General features: G+C 38.2%; 1 protein-coding gene across 3 annotated transcripts in view; it reads left to right on the top strand.

Moving 5' to 3' along the window:
- LOC131436911 (kinesin-like protein KIF12) overlaps nt 1–16967 on the top strand; it is a 50237-nt gene that overhangs the window by 27885 nt on the left and 5385 nt on the right. For all 3 annotated transcript variants that reach the window (XM_058605889.1, XM_058605890.1, XM_058605891.1), the window contains exons 3-9: nt 6444–6624; nt 6682–6903; nt 6981–7121; nt 7563–7704; nt 7816–8052; nt 8115–8233; nt 16492–16955. In XM_058605889.1, the coding sequence (XP_058461872.1) occupies nt 6444–6624; nt 6682–6903; nt 6981–7121; nt 7563–7704; nt 7816–8052; nt 8115–8233; nt 16492–16955 (1506 nt within the window). The remainder of the gene's footprint in view (nt 1–6443; nt 6625–6681; nt 6904–6980; nt 7122–7562; nt 7705–7815; nt 8053–8114; nt 8234–16491; nt 16956–16967) is intronic.

The following is a 16967-nucleotide window of genomic DNA, read 5'->3' as shown; positions in this document are numbered from 1 at the left end:
GAAAAAATCCTCAAAAGATGCACACACAGGCATTTTCCGATCTCGTCGAGATGAGTAGAATGGTATATAACACTATGGGTCTCCGAGGCTCCGATCGAAAGTCGGGTTTTCCATCTATTCAATTACCTTTCTATAGAGAAAGACAATAAAGAGCCATTAAGAGAACGTGGATTTCCATAATACAACAATTTAGTGTAGCATCTCTCATTTTTCATTATTAATAATATTGAAATTCTGACTTTTACTGTTATTGTGATTGTTATGGTTCCACGTAGAAAATATTCATATTGAAGTATCGTAAATTTTTCAAAAAAACGAAAAGCAAAATAGTACTTACATTGCCATTACCGACATTGAAACCCCATCTATTCACTACTATGTGTACGATACTCCTTTCTGTAAACTATTTTTCACATGTGACAATTGATATACAATAAGCAAATGGCAATGGACACGACTAGGACTCACGACATGTCATTGATTAACGACATGCATGTCTGACGAGGGCCTTGAGCACCGATGTTGATTTTTGCTTAAACAAATATCTAGTTAGAATTGATTCTCTTATTCGATGGTACAGTCTCTAGGCACAGTCAATATTTCACCTTCATTCTATATTTTATTAGTAAGCTTGTTGAGTAATATTAAGTGGCACTCGTTCGATTGCAAAACAATGTTTTTTGATTCACCAAACCTCGACACAAAGGCACAGTAGAATTGTCACAAAAATGTACCTATCGATCTTTGTCGATTTCAGCTGCACAGTAGTCAAGTGACGAAGTCGAAAAAGATTTAGATGTTATTATTTATTTGATTTCGTTCTTTCTGTTTAGTATAGGAATTTTGAGTCTAAATGATGAAAAATATCATCATTTTTGAGAATTGTTTTCAGAGTTATCGTGCAACAAAATGAATTCAAATTTTTTGCATGATAAAAAGCATTATTCGAACAACATTTTGTAATTTTTTTCTTAAAAAAATATTTAGAAAATCATGATTTTCGGTGTCCACTGTATCTCAGCGCAGACAGATAAGAAATCAAAGCAGCATAGATAGAGTAAATGTTTTTCTAGACCCAAACGTTTCTGTTCGATTTTTTTTAAATTTTTTGAATTTTTGGTGGTTGTTCAAAGTGAAAACTACGATTTTTCACGAAAAAATTCGCTATTTTGTAGCTGTAAAACCTCCCCAAAGTAACAAATAAGGGAAAGGAAATCGTTGGGGTCTGGTTTTTTTATATGTAGAAACTGTATGCAAAATTTGAAAAAAATTGGTTCAGTAGTTTTTGAATGACGATGGACACGGACTGCTTTCGAGAAAAACGCGTTCAAAGTTGTTTGTCTATAAAATCAATGGAAACAATTTATTACTCAAGGGAGCCCGTAGGGTCTAACATTTTTACAAAATCATATTTTTTCTTTTGTATTCTTTTATAATGAAACATTTCAAGAACCATTTAGGGGTTAGCCAAATTTTGTGCTAGAGCACATAACCGTTTTTATTATTTTTACGTTTCGTCTTTGACTCATCAGTGCAGAGCAGTTCAAATTGAACTGCTTAGTGCTAAACTCGGCAGTTCAATTTGAACCGCTAAGCAGACGTAAAGTTTCTGCTATTTACAGAACACTTTTTGTTTTACAACGGAGTGCAATGTCTTTTCTGACGTGCCGAATGAAAACGTGTTTCCGACTATTTCTGGCCGATGCAGGTTTGGTCATTTAGGGGTTAGGGGGTGCTGGGGCTCTGCTCTGCACTGATTAGTCAAAGACGAAACGTAAAAATAATAAAAACGGTTAGGTGCCCTAGCACAAAATTTGGCTGAGTAATAAATTGTTTCCATTGATTTTATAGACAAAAAACTTTGAACGCGTTTTTCTCGAAAGCAGTCCGTGTCCATCGTCATTCGAAAACTACTGATCCATTTTTTTTTTTCAAATTTTGCATACACTTTCTACATATAAAAAACCCAGACCCCAACGTTTTCCTTTCCCTTGTTTGTTACTTTGGGGAGGTTTTACAGCTACAAAATGGCGAATTTTTTCGTGAAAAATCGTAGTTTTCATTTTGAACAACCACCAAAAATGACCAAACCTGCATCGGCCAGAAATAGTCGAAAACACGTTTTCGTTCGACGCGTCAGAAAAGACATTGCACTCCGTTGCAAAACAAAACTTTACGTCTGCTTAGCGGTTCAAATTGAACTGCCGAGTTTAGCACTAAGCAGTTCAATTTGAACTGCTCTGCACTGATGAGTCAAAGACGAAACGTAAAAATAATAATTTCAAGAATCAATTTTCTTTGCGTTTCGCCTTCGGCTTGTCAGTGCTTAAAGCAGTTCAAGTAGAACTGCCATCTCCGCCTAGCAGTCCAACTTAAACCGCTAAGCAGACGCAAAGCTTACACAACTTATGTAACGCTTGTGGATATTACATAGAAGTGCAATATCCTTTCTGATGTCTCGGGTGTAAACGAATGACGATTGGCTACTAGTCACCGCAGAGATTTGAACATTTAGGCGTTTTTTGTTTTGTGCAAAAAGCACATATTTTATTTCAATTTTCTTTGCGTTTCACCTTCGGCTCGTCAGTGCTTAAAACAGTTCAAGTAGAACTGCCATCTCCGCCTAGCAGTCCAACTTAAACCGCTAAGCAGACGCAAAGCTTACACAACTTATGTAACGCTTGTGGATATTACACAGAAGTGCAATATCCTTTCTGACGTCTCGGGCGTAAACGAATGACGACTGGCTTTAAGCACTGACGAGCCGAAGGCGAAACGCAAAGAAAATTGAAATAAAATATGTGCTTTTTGCACAAAACAAAAAACCCCTAAATGTTCAATTTCAAGAATGTTTTGTCAAGTTTTTAAGTCGATCGAAGCAGGAATCTTGGACCTGTGTGCCTTACTTCTTCGCAGTATGAGATAAGCAAAGATAAAGGCCCATAACTTGCCGAGTTTTTCTCCGATAGGCTTGAAAATTTCACAGAATATTCTTGGAATGTTTTACCATGAGAAACTACAAAGAAAATAATAAATGATTTTTCAAAAGTGTTAGACCCTACCCGCCACTTAATGTATATTTTGAGTAATTTGTATAATAACTCGATGATGACATTATAAGGGAACACTCACTCTACTCTCTACACTACTCACCGGGTGACACTAATCGAGCTGACATAACTCCGTTCCATACAAATTGTATTGATTCTTGGTTTAATGTTTATATGACCAACAGTTTATATGAGGGAACAGTCCAATTGGAAGTTTATTATGCGAGAAAACATGCATCATTTAGTTTAGGTGGATCCGAATACGATACCTTCCAATGAATTCTCTTCGGTCCAGGTAGGGTGCTTATTTCGAAATTATAGTCCTGGATTTTATCACTCACAATTGCAGTAACTACATTTCCGAAACTCAGCATGGTTTTATGCTCAATCGTTCAACTTCAATGAATTTATTCTCCTACGCATCTTTTATCATCCGTTCTCTTGAAGCACGTCTTCAAGTTGACGCAATCTATACAGATTTTTCCGCAGCCTTCGACAAGATACATCATCAAATAACAGTAGCTAAGCTCGATATGCTTGGTTTCAATGGATCCTTACCGAACTGGCTCCATTCATATTTAACTGCCCGCAAAATGTCTGTAAAAATTGGAAACTGCTCGACGACACCCTTCGCCGTTAGCTCTGGAGTACCCCAGGGCAGTCATTTGGACCACCAGAATACCTATACCTTAATGATCTCACTTTTTTGCTTAAATGCTGTAAGCTGTCCTATGCTGACGATTTCAAGCTATATCACCAGGTTAAATCTCAAGAAGACACAATATTTCTACAATCACACCTTGATTCATTCGCCAATTGGTGTCAAATAAACAGAATGGCCTTAAACGCCTCAAAATGCTCTGTTATATCCTTCTCGCGCAAACATTCGTTTATAAGATACGAATACAACATTACAGGAAAAGTGCTGAAACGCGAATCATTTGTAAAGGACTTAGGAATTATTTTTGATGCCAAGTTAAACTCCAAAAACCTCATTGATTATATAATTTCCAAGGCTTCAAAGCTTCTAGGATTTATTTTTCGCGTAACCAAAAACTTTGTCAATGTACACTGCCTTAAGGCATTATATTGTGCACTAGTCCGTTCGACGCTTGAATACCTTGTCATCTTACTATAAAATCGTCTATGAGTGCGTCGAAGCTATCCAGCGAAAATTTGTTCGGTTTGTTCTACGCAATCTACCATGGAACGACCCTGCAAATCTACCTAGTTACCAAGATCGCTGTAAAATTATAGGCTTGGATCTATTATCTGTTCGAAGGAATGTCTCAAAAGCAATTTTCATAGCCGATTTTTTACAATCACGTATCGATTGTCCCGAACTCTTACAATTAATTAATTTCGACATTCATCGTCGTAGTCTGCGTTATCACCCCTTTTTAAGATTACCTTCCGCCAGAACAAACTATGGATTCAATGAACCATTCACTAGTATGTGTCGTTTATTCGTTAACCTATATAATGTCTTCGATTTTCAAGTATCTCAAAATGTAATCAAATGATTGTTTCTCAGTCACTTATCATGTTAGTTTTAGAATCAAAGATTGGTACGAAGATGAGGAGGTTTTATGCCTGCTGGAGGCAGAGGTTTAAAAATTCTCAACTCCAGTGGGCTTTTCCCTGCTCCACATACATGCATACATACATTATTGTATTTTCGTTCAACCCCCGCTCCCCTCCACCATTCTCCATTGGAAACTAACTAGATTCGCTCGCCGAAATTAACCCGGTCGTCTCTTCTTCTTTCTCTCTGTCTTCCACCATGCATTCTTCAATCACTAATTAGATCTACATGATGATTCTAAACCCGTCGTTTTCTCTACCTTCCACCATCTTTTTGGCCACTAATTAGATCTTCATGCTGATTCTAACACAGTTGCTAGCCCACGCTCGTCTACCACCTTCTCCACCAACCCTTGTATACTATTCTCACTCTTTTCTTCTCACTCACTTTTTAAGCAAGAGTACTATTACTGCCATGTAAGGCTTGGCGTCATCAACTAGTTATAGGGTTATAGATTTAGTTTTAATTGTTAGTTTCAATTGTTAGTGATAAGTCCAAATGTATCTGTTGGATCATTGTAATCTGTTGATACAAATAATGAGAAGGTTTTATGCCTGCTAGAGAGAGATAACAAATTTTATCTCCATCGGGCTTTTCCCTTGCTCCATAAATAAACAAATAAATAAATAAATCAATTATTTGTTTAATGTGCGTACACAGAAAGATATAATGAAATTTACACGACATGTAAATCAATAGTAATATGGAATAGACATGGGTTGAATCGAAATTTTGATTGAAAACTTTCATCGGTGCAAAACTAAATCGGATTGCATTGAATTTTCAATGAATATAACCGTATATTTCAATTAACGCTTAGTTTGCGATTAAATTATATTGAAACCTACAGAATTGTAAAGTAACATTATGTTTAATTACCTGCTCCAAATATGTGCATGAAAATAGATGTAAATTCACAAAATATTTTTATCTGTGTACATTTTCACTTGCAGATGAGCTGAATTGAAGTTTTTAGCCTTTCTCATATAGATAGGTTATGTAATCACTTTGCAAACCGACATTTGAATTCGACTCAGTTCTTTGAGTACGCAAAATGTCTGTGTGGGCGTCGTTATTGATAATTTGAATAGTTTTGAGTGCTTTTTGCTTTTCTAAAGCATTATTTTGTTGGTTTATTGTTCCTTTTAACTATTCCGGCCGATCACAAAGTGCATCTACGGACGGTCTACTTCAGGTGGCAGGAAAAAAAAATAACAACGGAGTTGTATATACCCTACCGTCTCTGATTTATAGAGTTATAGTTTCTTGTAAGACCAAAAAAAAAACAGAAATTTTTTTCCCGTATATTCGAAAGAAAGAATTAACTCACAGTAAACAGTTTATTGAAAACCAAAACGAGGTTCTTATCCACTCTAGATTGGGAAATAGACGATCTTAGAATAATGATTTTTAATATAATTTCTGTGACTATTTCTGGAGCTTCCGGGACCAAGAATTGACATTTATTTTCGTTGAAAGAAAATTGGAATCTCTATGGATCGTTCAGATTTTTACCTTGAAGTTTAATTTTAAAGATTTCACACCTTTTTAGTGTTTAGAATTTTGACGGAATATTGATATCATTTACAACGGAGACTTGGAAAACATTTCAAGTTTTTGCACCTCTCCTTCGAACCTACATAAATCTTAAAAAGTAAGCTTTATATTAGTTTTGTGGAATTTGTCCATTCTTTTTCAACAGACCTTGCAGCCGATTCTGCTAAGATTGGAAACGTTAATATCGCTTGAACTTATTTAATAGAAAATACAAGATAGTTATTAAATTATTAATCTTCTAATTTCCATAGTCGTGGAAGCATTGACAATTTGGACAATATCACGCAGTCTTCGAATGGAAGCGGCAGCTCCATTCCAGGAACACCCGAAGACAACATAAACGTCGTGGTGCGTGTTCGACCATTGAATGCGAGAGAGATACGCAACGGTGACGACATGGTGGTGCAATTTCCTGGAAATGGTCAAATACTGGTAATGCTGAAAGCTGTTGTAAATATCGCCAGCTCAAAATAATCTTGTAATTTACAGTGCGAAGGCATTCCAGCAGTGCCTGGAAGTGGAGGCCAAAAGCCTAAACTTTTCTCCTACAATGTTGTCTTCGAGCCGGGTTCTACGCAGGACGATGTTTTGCAGTACTCGGGAATCAAACGGCTTATCGAGATGGCAATCGAGGGTTTTAGTTGTACGGCATTCTGTTACGGCCAAACTGGGTCTGGAAAGACACACACGCTTACGGGACCACCTGAATTGGTTTGTTTTTTTTTTATTTTTTTCCCTAATCAACATTTGTCTCAATACTTAATCTCATATTATTATTGTTGCTACAGTTTTATGGCAAGCCAGATCCACAACATGGAGGCCACGGGTTGGTGTTCCGATCTTTCCTCTATCTGTTCAAGCTGTTGCAGGAACGAAAAGACACCAATTTTGTTCTAAAGGCTTCATTCTTGGAAATCTACAATGAGAAGGTAGGAATGTTTGGTATGCATTATTAAAATTGTTTGTAGACCAATTATTGTATCATATACCAGAAACTACATTAGCTGTAGCAGCAATGTGCTTAGTTTATAATATTCCGAATGGCATTATTAGCGTAACTACGACTGTAGCGTGGGAATGTAGAAGGTCAACCGAAAACATGGCGTATTTGCGTTTCCAACGTACCTACAGCGATATGGTCTATTGGGGAATAATACGATTAAAAATTGAGAACCAATTCAATACGGACAATGCTAAAAGCACGGTCCAATCGATAAAACAAATTAATTGGAATTTATTATTTAACAACGAGTTCGGTGCGCAATTACAATCAACGACTAATTGATTAGAAAAATGAATTAGGGGTTTTAAACAGGGAACTGCATTGCTAGTGCTTGATAGATTATTAATACGTTTACTGTTGCCTACAGGTGATTGATCTACTTAATCCAGGAACCGCTCGAAAGCCGTTAGCTGTTCGCTGGTCGAAAAAGTCACGCGGATTCTTCGTGGAAAATCTTTTCACTGTTGATTGTGAAGAACTGGATGATTTGTTAGCAGTACTGGAAGAAGGTGAGTTTAGTGTACTCCATTGAGAAAAAAAATCATCATAAAAAATTCTGAACATTGAAGCTATTTGTCTTACCTGTAAAACTGTTCAATATTCTATTTTTTTCCTGAAAGGTATGCGAAATCGTTCGGTTGGGTGCCATTCGATGAATGATTACTCGTCCCGCAGTCACACAATCCTAACGGTGCATATAACCTCGGAACAACAGGCTGAAGGTGGTGTGTTCATATCGAAGCAGGGTAAAATCAACTTCGTCGATTTGGCTGGCAGCGAAATGACCAAGAAAACTCACAGCGAAGGCAAAACTTTGGAAGAAGCCAATAACATTAACAAGAGCCTAATGGTTTTAGGTATGACTCGAATTGATTCAATGTTTCAATATTGTTGGAGTTCAAAGTTCCATGTCTCACAGGTTACTGTATAGCATCCTTAAGTGATACAAAGAAAAGAAGCGGACATATACCTTACAGGGATAGCAAATTGACCAAACTTCTGGCGGATAGTCTGGCAGGAAATGGAGTAACTTTGATGGTAAGTAAAATAAATTTGATTGAGTAACTTCATTTTATAATATTTAATATTTCGAAACACTGCGGTTTAGAATAACTACTCATTCGCTTTCTACACACCAAATTTTCGTTTTTTGTTTCAGTAAAATGATTTCCTGTAACTAATTCAATTTCTGCTTTGGTTCACTGAAATGTTCTGCAAAGAACATAAATATTGTATGAAAACCTTGTTTTCACGTTTTCTGTTTCGCCCGCGTGAAGGTATACAATTTTTAACTCACTTTACCCTATAATTCCGGAACCAGATTTCAGAACCGGATGAAATTCTGGAATTTCGCACAAAACCACAGACCTTCCATTAAAACCTAAGTTTGTAAAAATTGATCTAAACATAACTGAGTAAAGTAGGTGAGATCCATTTGAAAAAATATTACCACTATTTCCATGCCTCCGGAATCGGAAACTGGGAACCAGGATAGCCGAAATCAGTTTGTTTGGTCGTCTACTGATAATGACTATAAAATGGAGTAGTTTTGCGGTTAGTTTAATTTTTTTTCGTTTTTTGTTTCGCTCCTCTAAGACCATTTCGCAATTAATTTTAACTTTTGGTTAAAATCTGACACTCGAGTGTTTAAATTGATATTGTCAAAAATAACCTTACTCGAGAGCTTGGTTATTTTTGACAGATCGATGGTTATATTCCGATACTGAAAAAAATCTTGCAATGAAAATTGTAATATTAATTTTTTAGTTGAAATTATTTCCAGTGGAAAATAAACCCAAATAACTTTCCGTCCGTCAAATTTTGAAATGGACCTCAGTTTTAATTAAATTTAACTACTAGACACAAAACAATCTAAGTTTGGAATGGTATATGACACTCGGGCCATCGGGCCTCGGTTTAAAAGTCGGTTTTCACAGTGATTGCATAACCTTTCTATATGAGAAAGGCAAAAACAAGTTCTGAATTAAATTGCAGAACAAATTTACGATGTTTATGAAATGATTATTATAAAACGTGACCAGCTAAATTCATTCAAACATTTTTTTACATTTCATAAGACCATCTAATGGATATTTGAAGTAAAAGTTTTGAAGAATGCTCCCTCTGAGGTTTGTAGTAAAAAAAAATGAACAAAAACTGTCGATTTTTCATGGGTTTACCTTTGCCCGTACTGATGAAACTACCCATGCAGCATCAATCATAGTAACTCATGAGTAAGCAGACAAAATTTGACGGCTCTATCAGTCGAACTCTAACCGTGATGGCAGAAACAGTGAAGCAACTCCATTCAGAAGTGTGTGCGTTCAAAGAACGGCACCCCGTCGCGTTGAAAACGGACAGTGTGCGACATTTTGTGGACACCTGGTACACCCGTTCCGGCATCTACAACATCTTGGCACTATTAAACAACAATCAGAGCATAGAAAGAAAGCCCGATTCCGGACGGTCGACAACTCTGAGCGATAAAAAGCACCAGAAGAATCCGAAAAGGAAGACCGAGGGAAAAGTGGCTACGTCGTTGCGTACGCTTGGCTTGGGGAGGTCGGTGCAATCGGCCAAACAGTGAAAAAGTACTTGGTGAACATGAACATACATGTTAGGAAGCGGAAGTGGCGTCCACTGGATGGACGACGAGACCTATCCTACTCTGGATGGCAACGACTGTCGATGTCAAAACTTCTTTCGCTCCGAACTGGCCGTGAACGGGGAAATTTATAATACGAAATGCGGAGATTGCGTCGTTCATCAAGAAATACCTTAAGGGTGAAAACGCGGTGTTCCAGCCGCATATGACGTCATTCCACTAATCGAAGCGATCGTTGAAGGAGATGGAGTAAAAATGATTGTAAAATCTGTAGTTTTTCAAAAAAATCTGAGAATATGGTAACCTCGATCACAAGTTCAACTGTTCCCCAGTCAACTCGTCTGGAATTGGATTCGGAATTCAGCAAGATTTTCAAATGGATTCCGAATCAGATGCAACAATCGATTCCGATTTGGATTGATTCGGAATCGGTTGTTGCATCTGATTCGGAATTCATTTGGAAATCCTACAGAACTAAGAATTAAATCCCAGACGAGTTAACTAGATCTGATCTGACAGAATGTTGATGTCTGTAAATGACAACACAAACATCAGATTTGAATTTTTTGGCTTTGTTTCGTTTTTGCTCGTTGTAAATTTTGTCAGCAGGGTTTCCAGGGTTACCCGAACATTGAAAAAGTTACACGCACACATACAAATGCAAGCGGTTCTAGAATTATTATACACCCTCATTCTTGTTTACGGCCGTATGCGATACGTTCGAAAGTATATCAAATTCGTATTCCCGTTTACGTTCGAATCAATCACTATTTTAAACATCGCACATGCATAAAAACAACGCCCATCCAACTTTAAACTATCAGTTCTGGTACAGATTTTAGTTGTAATTAAAAATCTTTGCTATCATTTGTTATTTGACTTGTTTTTTCGCTGACTTTGTATCATCATGCTTGCTTACGTCCGTATCGACCATACGACGAACACATGCTTTTGAACGAATGCGAACAAGCCATTCTTGTTTTCACTCGAACGTGTACGTACGCGACTTCTGTGCAAAAGAAGGATCGGCAGCGCGAGTTGTTTTTTTTTGTCGTGAATACGACTTACTTTACTATGCGGCGCCTTTTCAAAATTAGCCATATGGAAGAATGGGCAGAACTTAATCGCGAATATCTCGACTTGTATTAATGGTAGCAACATAATTCTTTCACCATTTCATCAAAAATATGATCAGGAATTCAGGATAATATTTTGAACAGTGTGCGATAACCACAAACAACTCAAAAATTAAGTTTTCTTAAAATTTGAAAACAACGCGGAAAACTTTTTACTTTCGCTTGGGTTTTTCGCGCAAGGACGACGATTTTGAGATAGTCAGGCACATATCTTCAACTGAATGCGTATAAAAGGGGAACCGTGGTCGAAAATCGATCATTTCTTTTCGTGCGTTCGATGGAAGCAGACGTCGTGGGAGTGGAATCATCAACCAGCAGCGACAGAGAATGCACCTTCTGCGTGGTTAATAAAAACCTCAAACGCTCAGGTCGCATCTCTCATTCGCTTGCTGGCCATCGAGGCGCGAGGACCAGCCAGCAGCAGCAGCGGGAGTTCAACTTTCCACCAGCAGCGAGAGAGAATGCACCTTCTGCGTGGTTAATAAAAACCTCAAACGCTCAGGTCGCATCTCTCATTCGCTTGCTGGCCATCGAGGCGCGAGGACCAGCCAGCAGCAGCAGCGGGAGTTAAACTTTCCACCAGCAGCGAGAGAGAATGCACCTTCTGCGTGGTTAATAAAAACCTCAAACGCTCAGGTCGCATCTCTCATTCGCTTGCTGGCCATCGAGGCGCGAGGACCAGCCAGCAGCAGCAGCGGGAGTTCAACTTTCCACCAGCAGCGAGAGAGAATGCACCTTCTGCGTGGTTAATAAAAACCTCAAACGCTCAGGTCGCATCTCTCATTCGCTTGCTGGCCATCGAGGCGCGAGGACCAGCCAGCAGCAGCAGCGGGAGTTAAACTTTCCACCAGCAGCGAGAGAGAATGCACCTTCTGCGTGGTTAATAAAAACCTCAAACGCTCAGGTCGCATCTCTATCCAAAAATATGAAGGCCCCCGGTTTCGACAACACATTCAACATTGAGCTGAAACATTTGAGTATTCGCTCATTTGTCTTCTTAGCTAAAATTTTTAACAGGTGCTGGGAGCTTGGTTACTTCCCTTCAATGTGGAAGTTAGCTAAAGTTATCCCAGTTTTGAAACCGGGGAAAGATCCTTCCTTTTCCAAGAGCTATCGGCCCATCAGCTTACTCTCTGCCCTATCCAAGCTGTTTGAAAAGTCAATACAAAGGCGAATTCTTGCTTTTGCAGATGAACAGGATATATTTCTGGAAGAACAGTTTGGGTTCCGGAAAGGAAGATCCACCATCCACCAACTCACCAGGGTTAACAACGTCATCCAGCAAAACAAATCAGTGTCCAAAACGACTGCCATGGCAATATTGGATATTGAAAAGGCATTCGATAATGTGTGGCACGATGGCCTGGTGTTTAAACTGCATCGGTATAATTTTCCCATGTATCTTATTAAAATTATCAAAAATTATCTTGCAGATAGAGCATTCCAGGTTTCTCTGAATAATGCACTTTCAGAAAGATTTGCTATTCCTGCTGGTGTACCCCAGGGAAGTATCCTAGGTCCCATTCTATACAACATTTTCACATCAGACATCCCACCTCTTCCAGGTGGTGGTGTTCTGTCACAATTTGCTGATGATACTGCCATTCTTTACAAAGGTCGTGTCATTAATGCTCTGAAAAATAAACTACAGACAGGTCTGGACGCTTTAACGGAATATTTTACAAGCTGGAAAATTGTGATCAATGCAGCAAAAACTCAGGTCATCTTGTTTCCACATTCAAGATCTCCAAAACTTGTTCCATCAGACGAATGCAGAATACGATTCGGTGATGAGGTCATTCAATGGTCCGATGAAGTTATCTATCTAGGACTCACCTTTGACAGACATCTGATATTCAGGTCACATGTTGACAAAATCGTGCAAAAATGCAGCATACTCATTAGGTCTCTGTATCCGCTGATTTGTAGAACATCTAAACTATGCCTGAAGAATCAGATGGCTGTCTATAAACAAATCATCTACCCCGCAATTGAATACGCAATACCTGTTTGGCGGGGCTGTGCACGAACACACAAACTTAGGCTTCAGCGCATTCAAAGTAAGATCTTAAAGATGATTCTAAATCTACCCCCTTGGACAAGAACTAGTGAAGTACATGAGATGGCCTCACTGGATATACTAGAACAAAAATTCGAACAATACTGCACGAAATTTGAAGAGAGGTGCTCAATCTCTGAAATACAAATAATTCAAAATTTGTACGTATTAGGTTAAGGATAGTTATAAGTAGGTAGACATTTTATAAATAATTAAAATAAATATTATGATTAAACATTAGTATGTAAAACAAGAGTAACTAAAACACCTAATATTAATAACGAATCGTATGATCAACAAAGATGAAAGGCCAAAGGGTCAAAACACTTGTACTGTAAAATGTTGATGTAATACACAAAAATAAGATTAATAAACAGATATTTATGCAAAAAAAAAAAAAAAAAAGGTCGCATCTCTCATTCGCTTGCTGGCCATCGAGGCGAGAGGACCAGCCAGCAGCAGCAGCGGGAGTTAAACTTTCCACCAGCAGCGAGAGAGAATGCACCTTCTGCGTGGTTAATAAAAACCTCAAACGCTCAGGTCGCATCTCTCATTCGCTTGCTGGCCATCGAGGCGAGAGGACCAGCCAGCAGCAGCAGCGGGAGTTAAACTATTAACCAGCAGCGAGAGAGAATGCACCTTCTGCGTGGTTAAAAACCTCAAACGCTCAGGTCGCATCTCTCATTCGCTTGCTGACCATCGAGGCGCGAGGACCAGCCAGCAGCAGCAGCGAGAGTTAACCAGCAGCGACGGAGAATGCACCTTCTGCGTGGTTAAAAACCTCAAACGCTCAGGTCGCATCTCTCATTCGCTTGCTCGCCATCAAGGCGAGAACCAGCAGCGACTGAAACTGGATTCTGAGTCTGTTATTGGATCTAAATTTAGATCTTGAACTCAGGGTCCAGTTCTCTATTCCAGACTTCTATTCGGTTCTTCTTAAAACCATTATAATACTCCTAAAGAATTATGCGGAATTTACTTTACTGTACCTCTATACAACCCATTTTTATCGTGAATACGACTTACTTTACTATGGGGTGCCTTTTCAAAATTTACCCTCTGAGAGAGTGATAAGTTTCTGATCGTGAATATCTATCGTTGTATCTAATGAATCAACATAATACTTGCGACATGCCGACATGGAAATATGATCACAATTTTATGATAAAATTTTCAGTTTTGAGACAGTCTCAAATAATTCAAAATTAAACTTTTCTGAAATGTTTGGTATAAACAAGTATCAAAGAGGATAATTCATAAGGCGCGTTTGCCTTTCTCGTATTTTCAAAGCTCATAGCTCAGTGATCTGTGAAAGGATTTATATAATCTAACTACCAATAGAATCGAAATTTTTCAATTTAAACGTGTATAGCAAAAGCAATGAAGTATTTCAATAGTACACTATTGAAAAACCTGTCTCATTTGCTCCATGTCAACACCAGCCAATCAGAACGCGTTCTAAGGAAGAGAACAAAATATCTGCTGCTGTACAACAAATCGTCCGGGAAAAATGTTCCGAAAAGTGGTGAATATCACAGTGAGTTCCTCAATTTGGTCCTTGTGAATGCTAGAAACGAATGCCTACAGCATATTGATAGTTTCTTTCAATAAATTATGCAAATCCGAAATGAAATAATCGACAATATTCGACATTTGAAGAGAGACCAGAGTGAAATAATCGACAATAAAATTCTGTATGCGGCTATTTTTATAGCCGTTAGGACCGCCCATTAGTGAAAAAGCTACAAACGAAATCACATAAAAGGAAATCTCTTAACAAAAATTCAATCAGTTTGGATTCAATCGCCACTGCGAGCAGATGTGTTTTGTGTCGTCTGCACGCTTTCGACAAGAGCGATTACGTCACAGCTGCCAGTCATTAGCATTGGGAAAAAACAACGGTGGAGAGCATTGCACAATATCAGCTGTTCTAATGGCTCTAAAAGTTTTCTAAAGAACTATTAGGATTTGTTGGATCAGTTTACTGCAAATCAAGAACAGTTTGCTTAGATTTGTGCACTTTTCACTGTGTGAAATTCACAGTAATCGAGATCAAGTGAAGCGTTCTTTGTTTTTGCGAAAAATGTGAAAAAGGGGAATGCGTACATAATTCATACAATTGATATTCGGAAGTGTTAAGGAACATGTCAGTTGTTTTCGTATTCACGACATCCAGTTATGTTTCTGACATTACCCACCCGCCTTTTTTAAGGTTCCAAGCATCAAGGAAGTGACGAATGCTACATAATAAATAAATGTCGTACTCAGGACCAATTCGATTCAAGTCGGTAAATGAAATTTTCAAATTAAACTTCGTGCAAAGTAAAAAAAGCAGTCCAATCAGTATTACCTGCGAAAAATATGTTGCATTTTTCTTGCAATTTTGTCATGTTTTCGATAGTCTTCATATTTATTACATTGGTAAAATCATGCATTTAATATAAAATAAAGCATATTTGCCCATGGCGTATTTTCCAGTACCTAGTGGATGTACAATTTGATGCGTAAAAACTTGGTTGGAACCGCGCATATATTCGAAGGCTGGCCAGAAAAAAAACAGCATTTTACTATACTGCTATGCTTTCTAAATGTTTTCTGCAATACACAAATTTATGATTTGATTGCAAATCACCTTTAAACTCGAAAATAAATTTGTTAGAAATCGGTTAAACTTTTTTCAATGTGTTCGAACGATTGATTCGCAACATAAAACTGACGAATCGAAACCACGTCATTTCGTCTATTCGTACGTAAACGAGAATGGGACTTTCCGTTCGTACGAATGATGTTCGAATACACGTATCGTTTGAAGTTAAACTGCCATACATTTTAGCGTTTCGCATATGGTTAATCACAAGAATTGGACTGATTTCATCAAGGCTTAGCATTTATTGAAGAAGTTTACTGATATTTGAATTTTTTGTGGCAAATGAGTAGCGTTCAAATTCATTCGAGTGAAAACAAGAATGGCTTATTCGTATTCGTTCGAAAGTACCCGTTCGTAGTACTGCCGATACGGACGTAAACAAGAATGAGGGTGATAAGGTCTCGTTGCCATATCTACGATTTTTTTCTCCACTGATCTCTGATTTGGGATCATCAAGCGAAATACAATGTTAACGTCAATCTTGTTCAAAAAGCAATCGTAAGCTTCCATCGATCAATGATCAATAGAAGGCCGTTTCAATAGCGTTTTCAAGCCTAACGGAAAATTTCTTGTTTAAAAAAAAGGCAAGAGGATAATTCGTGCCAAAAAGTGTTGAGTCTATTAGGGAGACCATCATGTAATAACAATTCTCCTGGTCCAGACAGAATCAAATTCAACTATATGGAGAATCTGCCTGCACTCGCGAAAAGACGTTTGTTAAAATTATTCAACAAGTTTTGTGAGCAAAATATTGTTCCGCTTTATTGGAGACAAGTGAATGTAATCGTCATTCAAGCATCGAGGAAATCACAATTCATACATACCTTTTCATCTTTCGTTTTTTTGCAGATTGCTTGCATTTCACCAGCCCGTTCAAATATCACCGAAACTCTGAACACGCTTCGTTATGCGGCTCGCGCGAAGAAAATACGCACCAAACCGATAATTGTTATGGATCCGCGTGAGGCACTCATTCTCAGTCTTAAACGTGAAATTGGTGCCCTGCAAGTGGAAAATGAACATCTCCGCTCCTCGCTCAATTTACAGACGGAGTCCAGTGAGATCAACGGCCAGCTGGACTTCTTTGAAAGGAGGCCAGTTCCACGAACTCCACCAAAGATAGATCTGGATAGATTGACCGATATGGAAGGAAACGAACTGAAGGAACTTGTTAAACTGTACATGTTGGAAAACCAGGCACTACGGCAGGAGAACTCTGAGCTATACAGCACTCGTGAGATGATCATACGTGATCAGGAAGTTGTATGTCGAGAAAATGAAAGACTTTTGAAGAAATTAGAGGATGTCAACTCGTAAGTAGTACG

Source organism: Malaya genurostris, chromosome 3, assembly GCF_030247185.1.
Source record: "Malaya genurostris strain Urasoe2022 chromosome 3, Malgen_1.1, whole genome shotgun sequence".
In the NCBI taxonomy this organism is placed as follows: Eukaryota; Metazoa; Arthropoda; class Insecta; order Diptera; family Culicidae; genus Malaya; species Malaya genurostris.
This window is presented reverse-complemented; position numbering and strand designations above follow the sequence as displayed.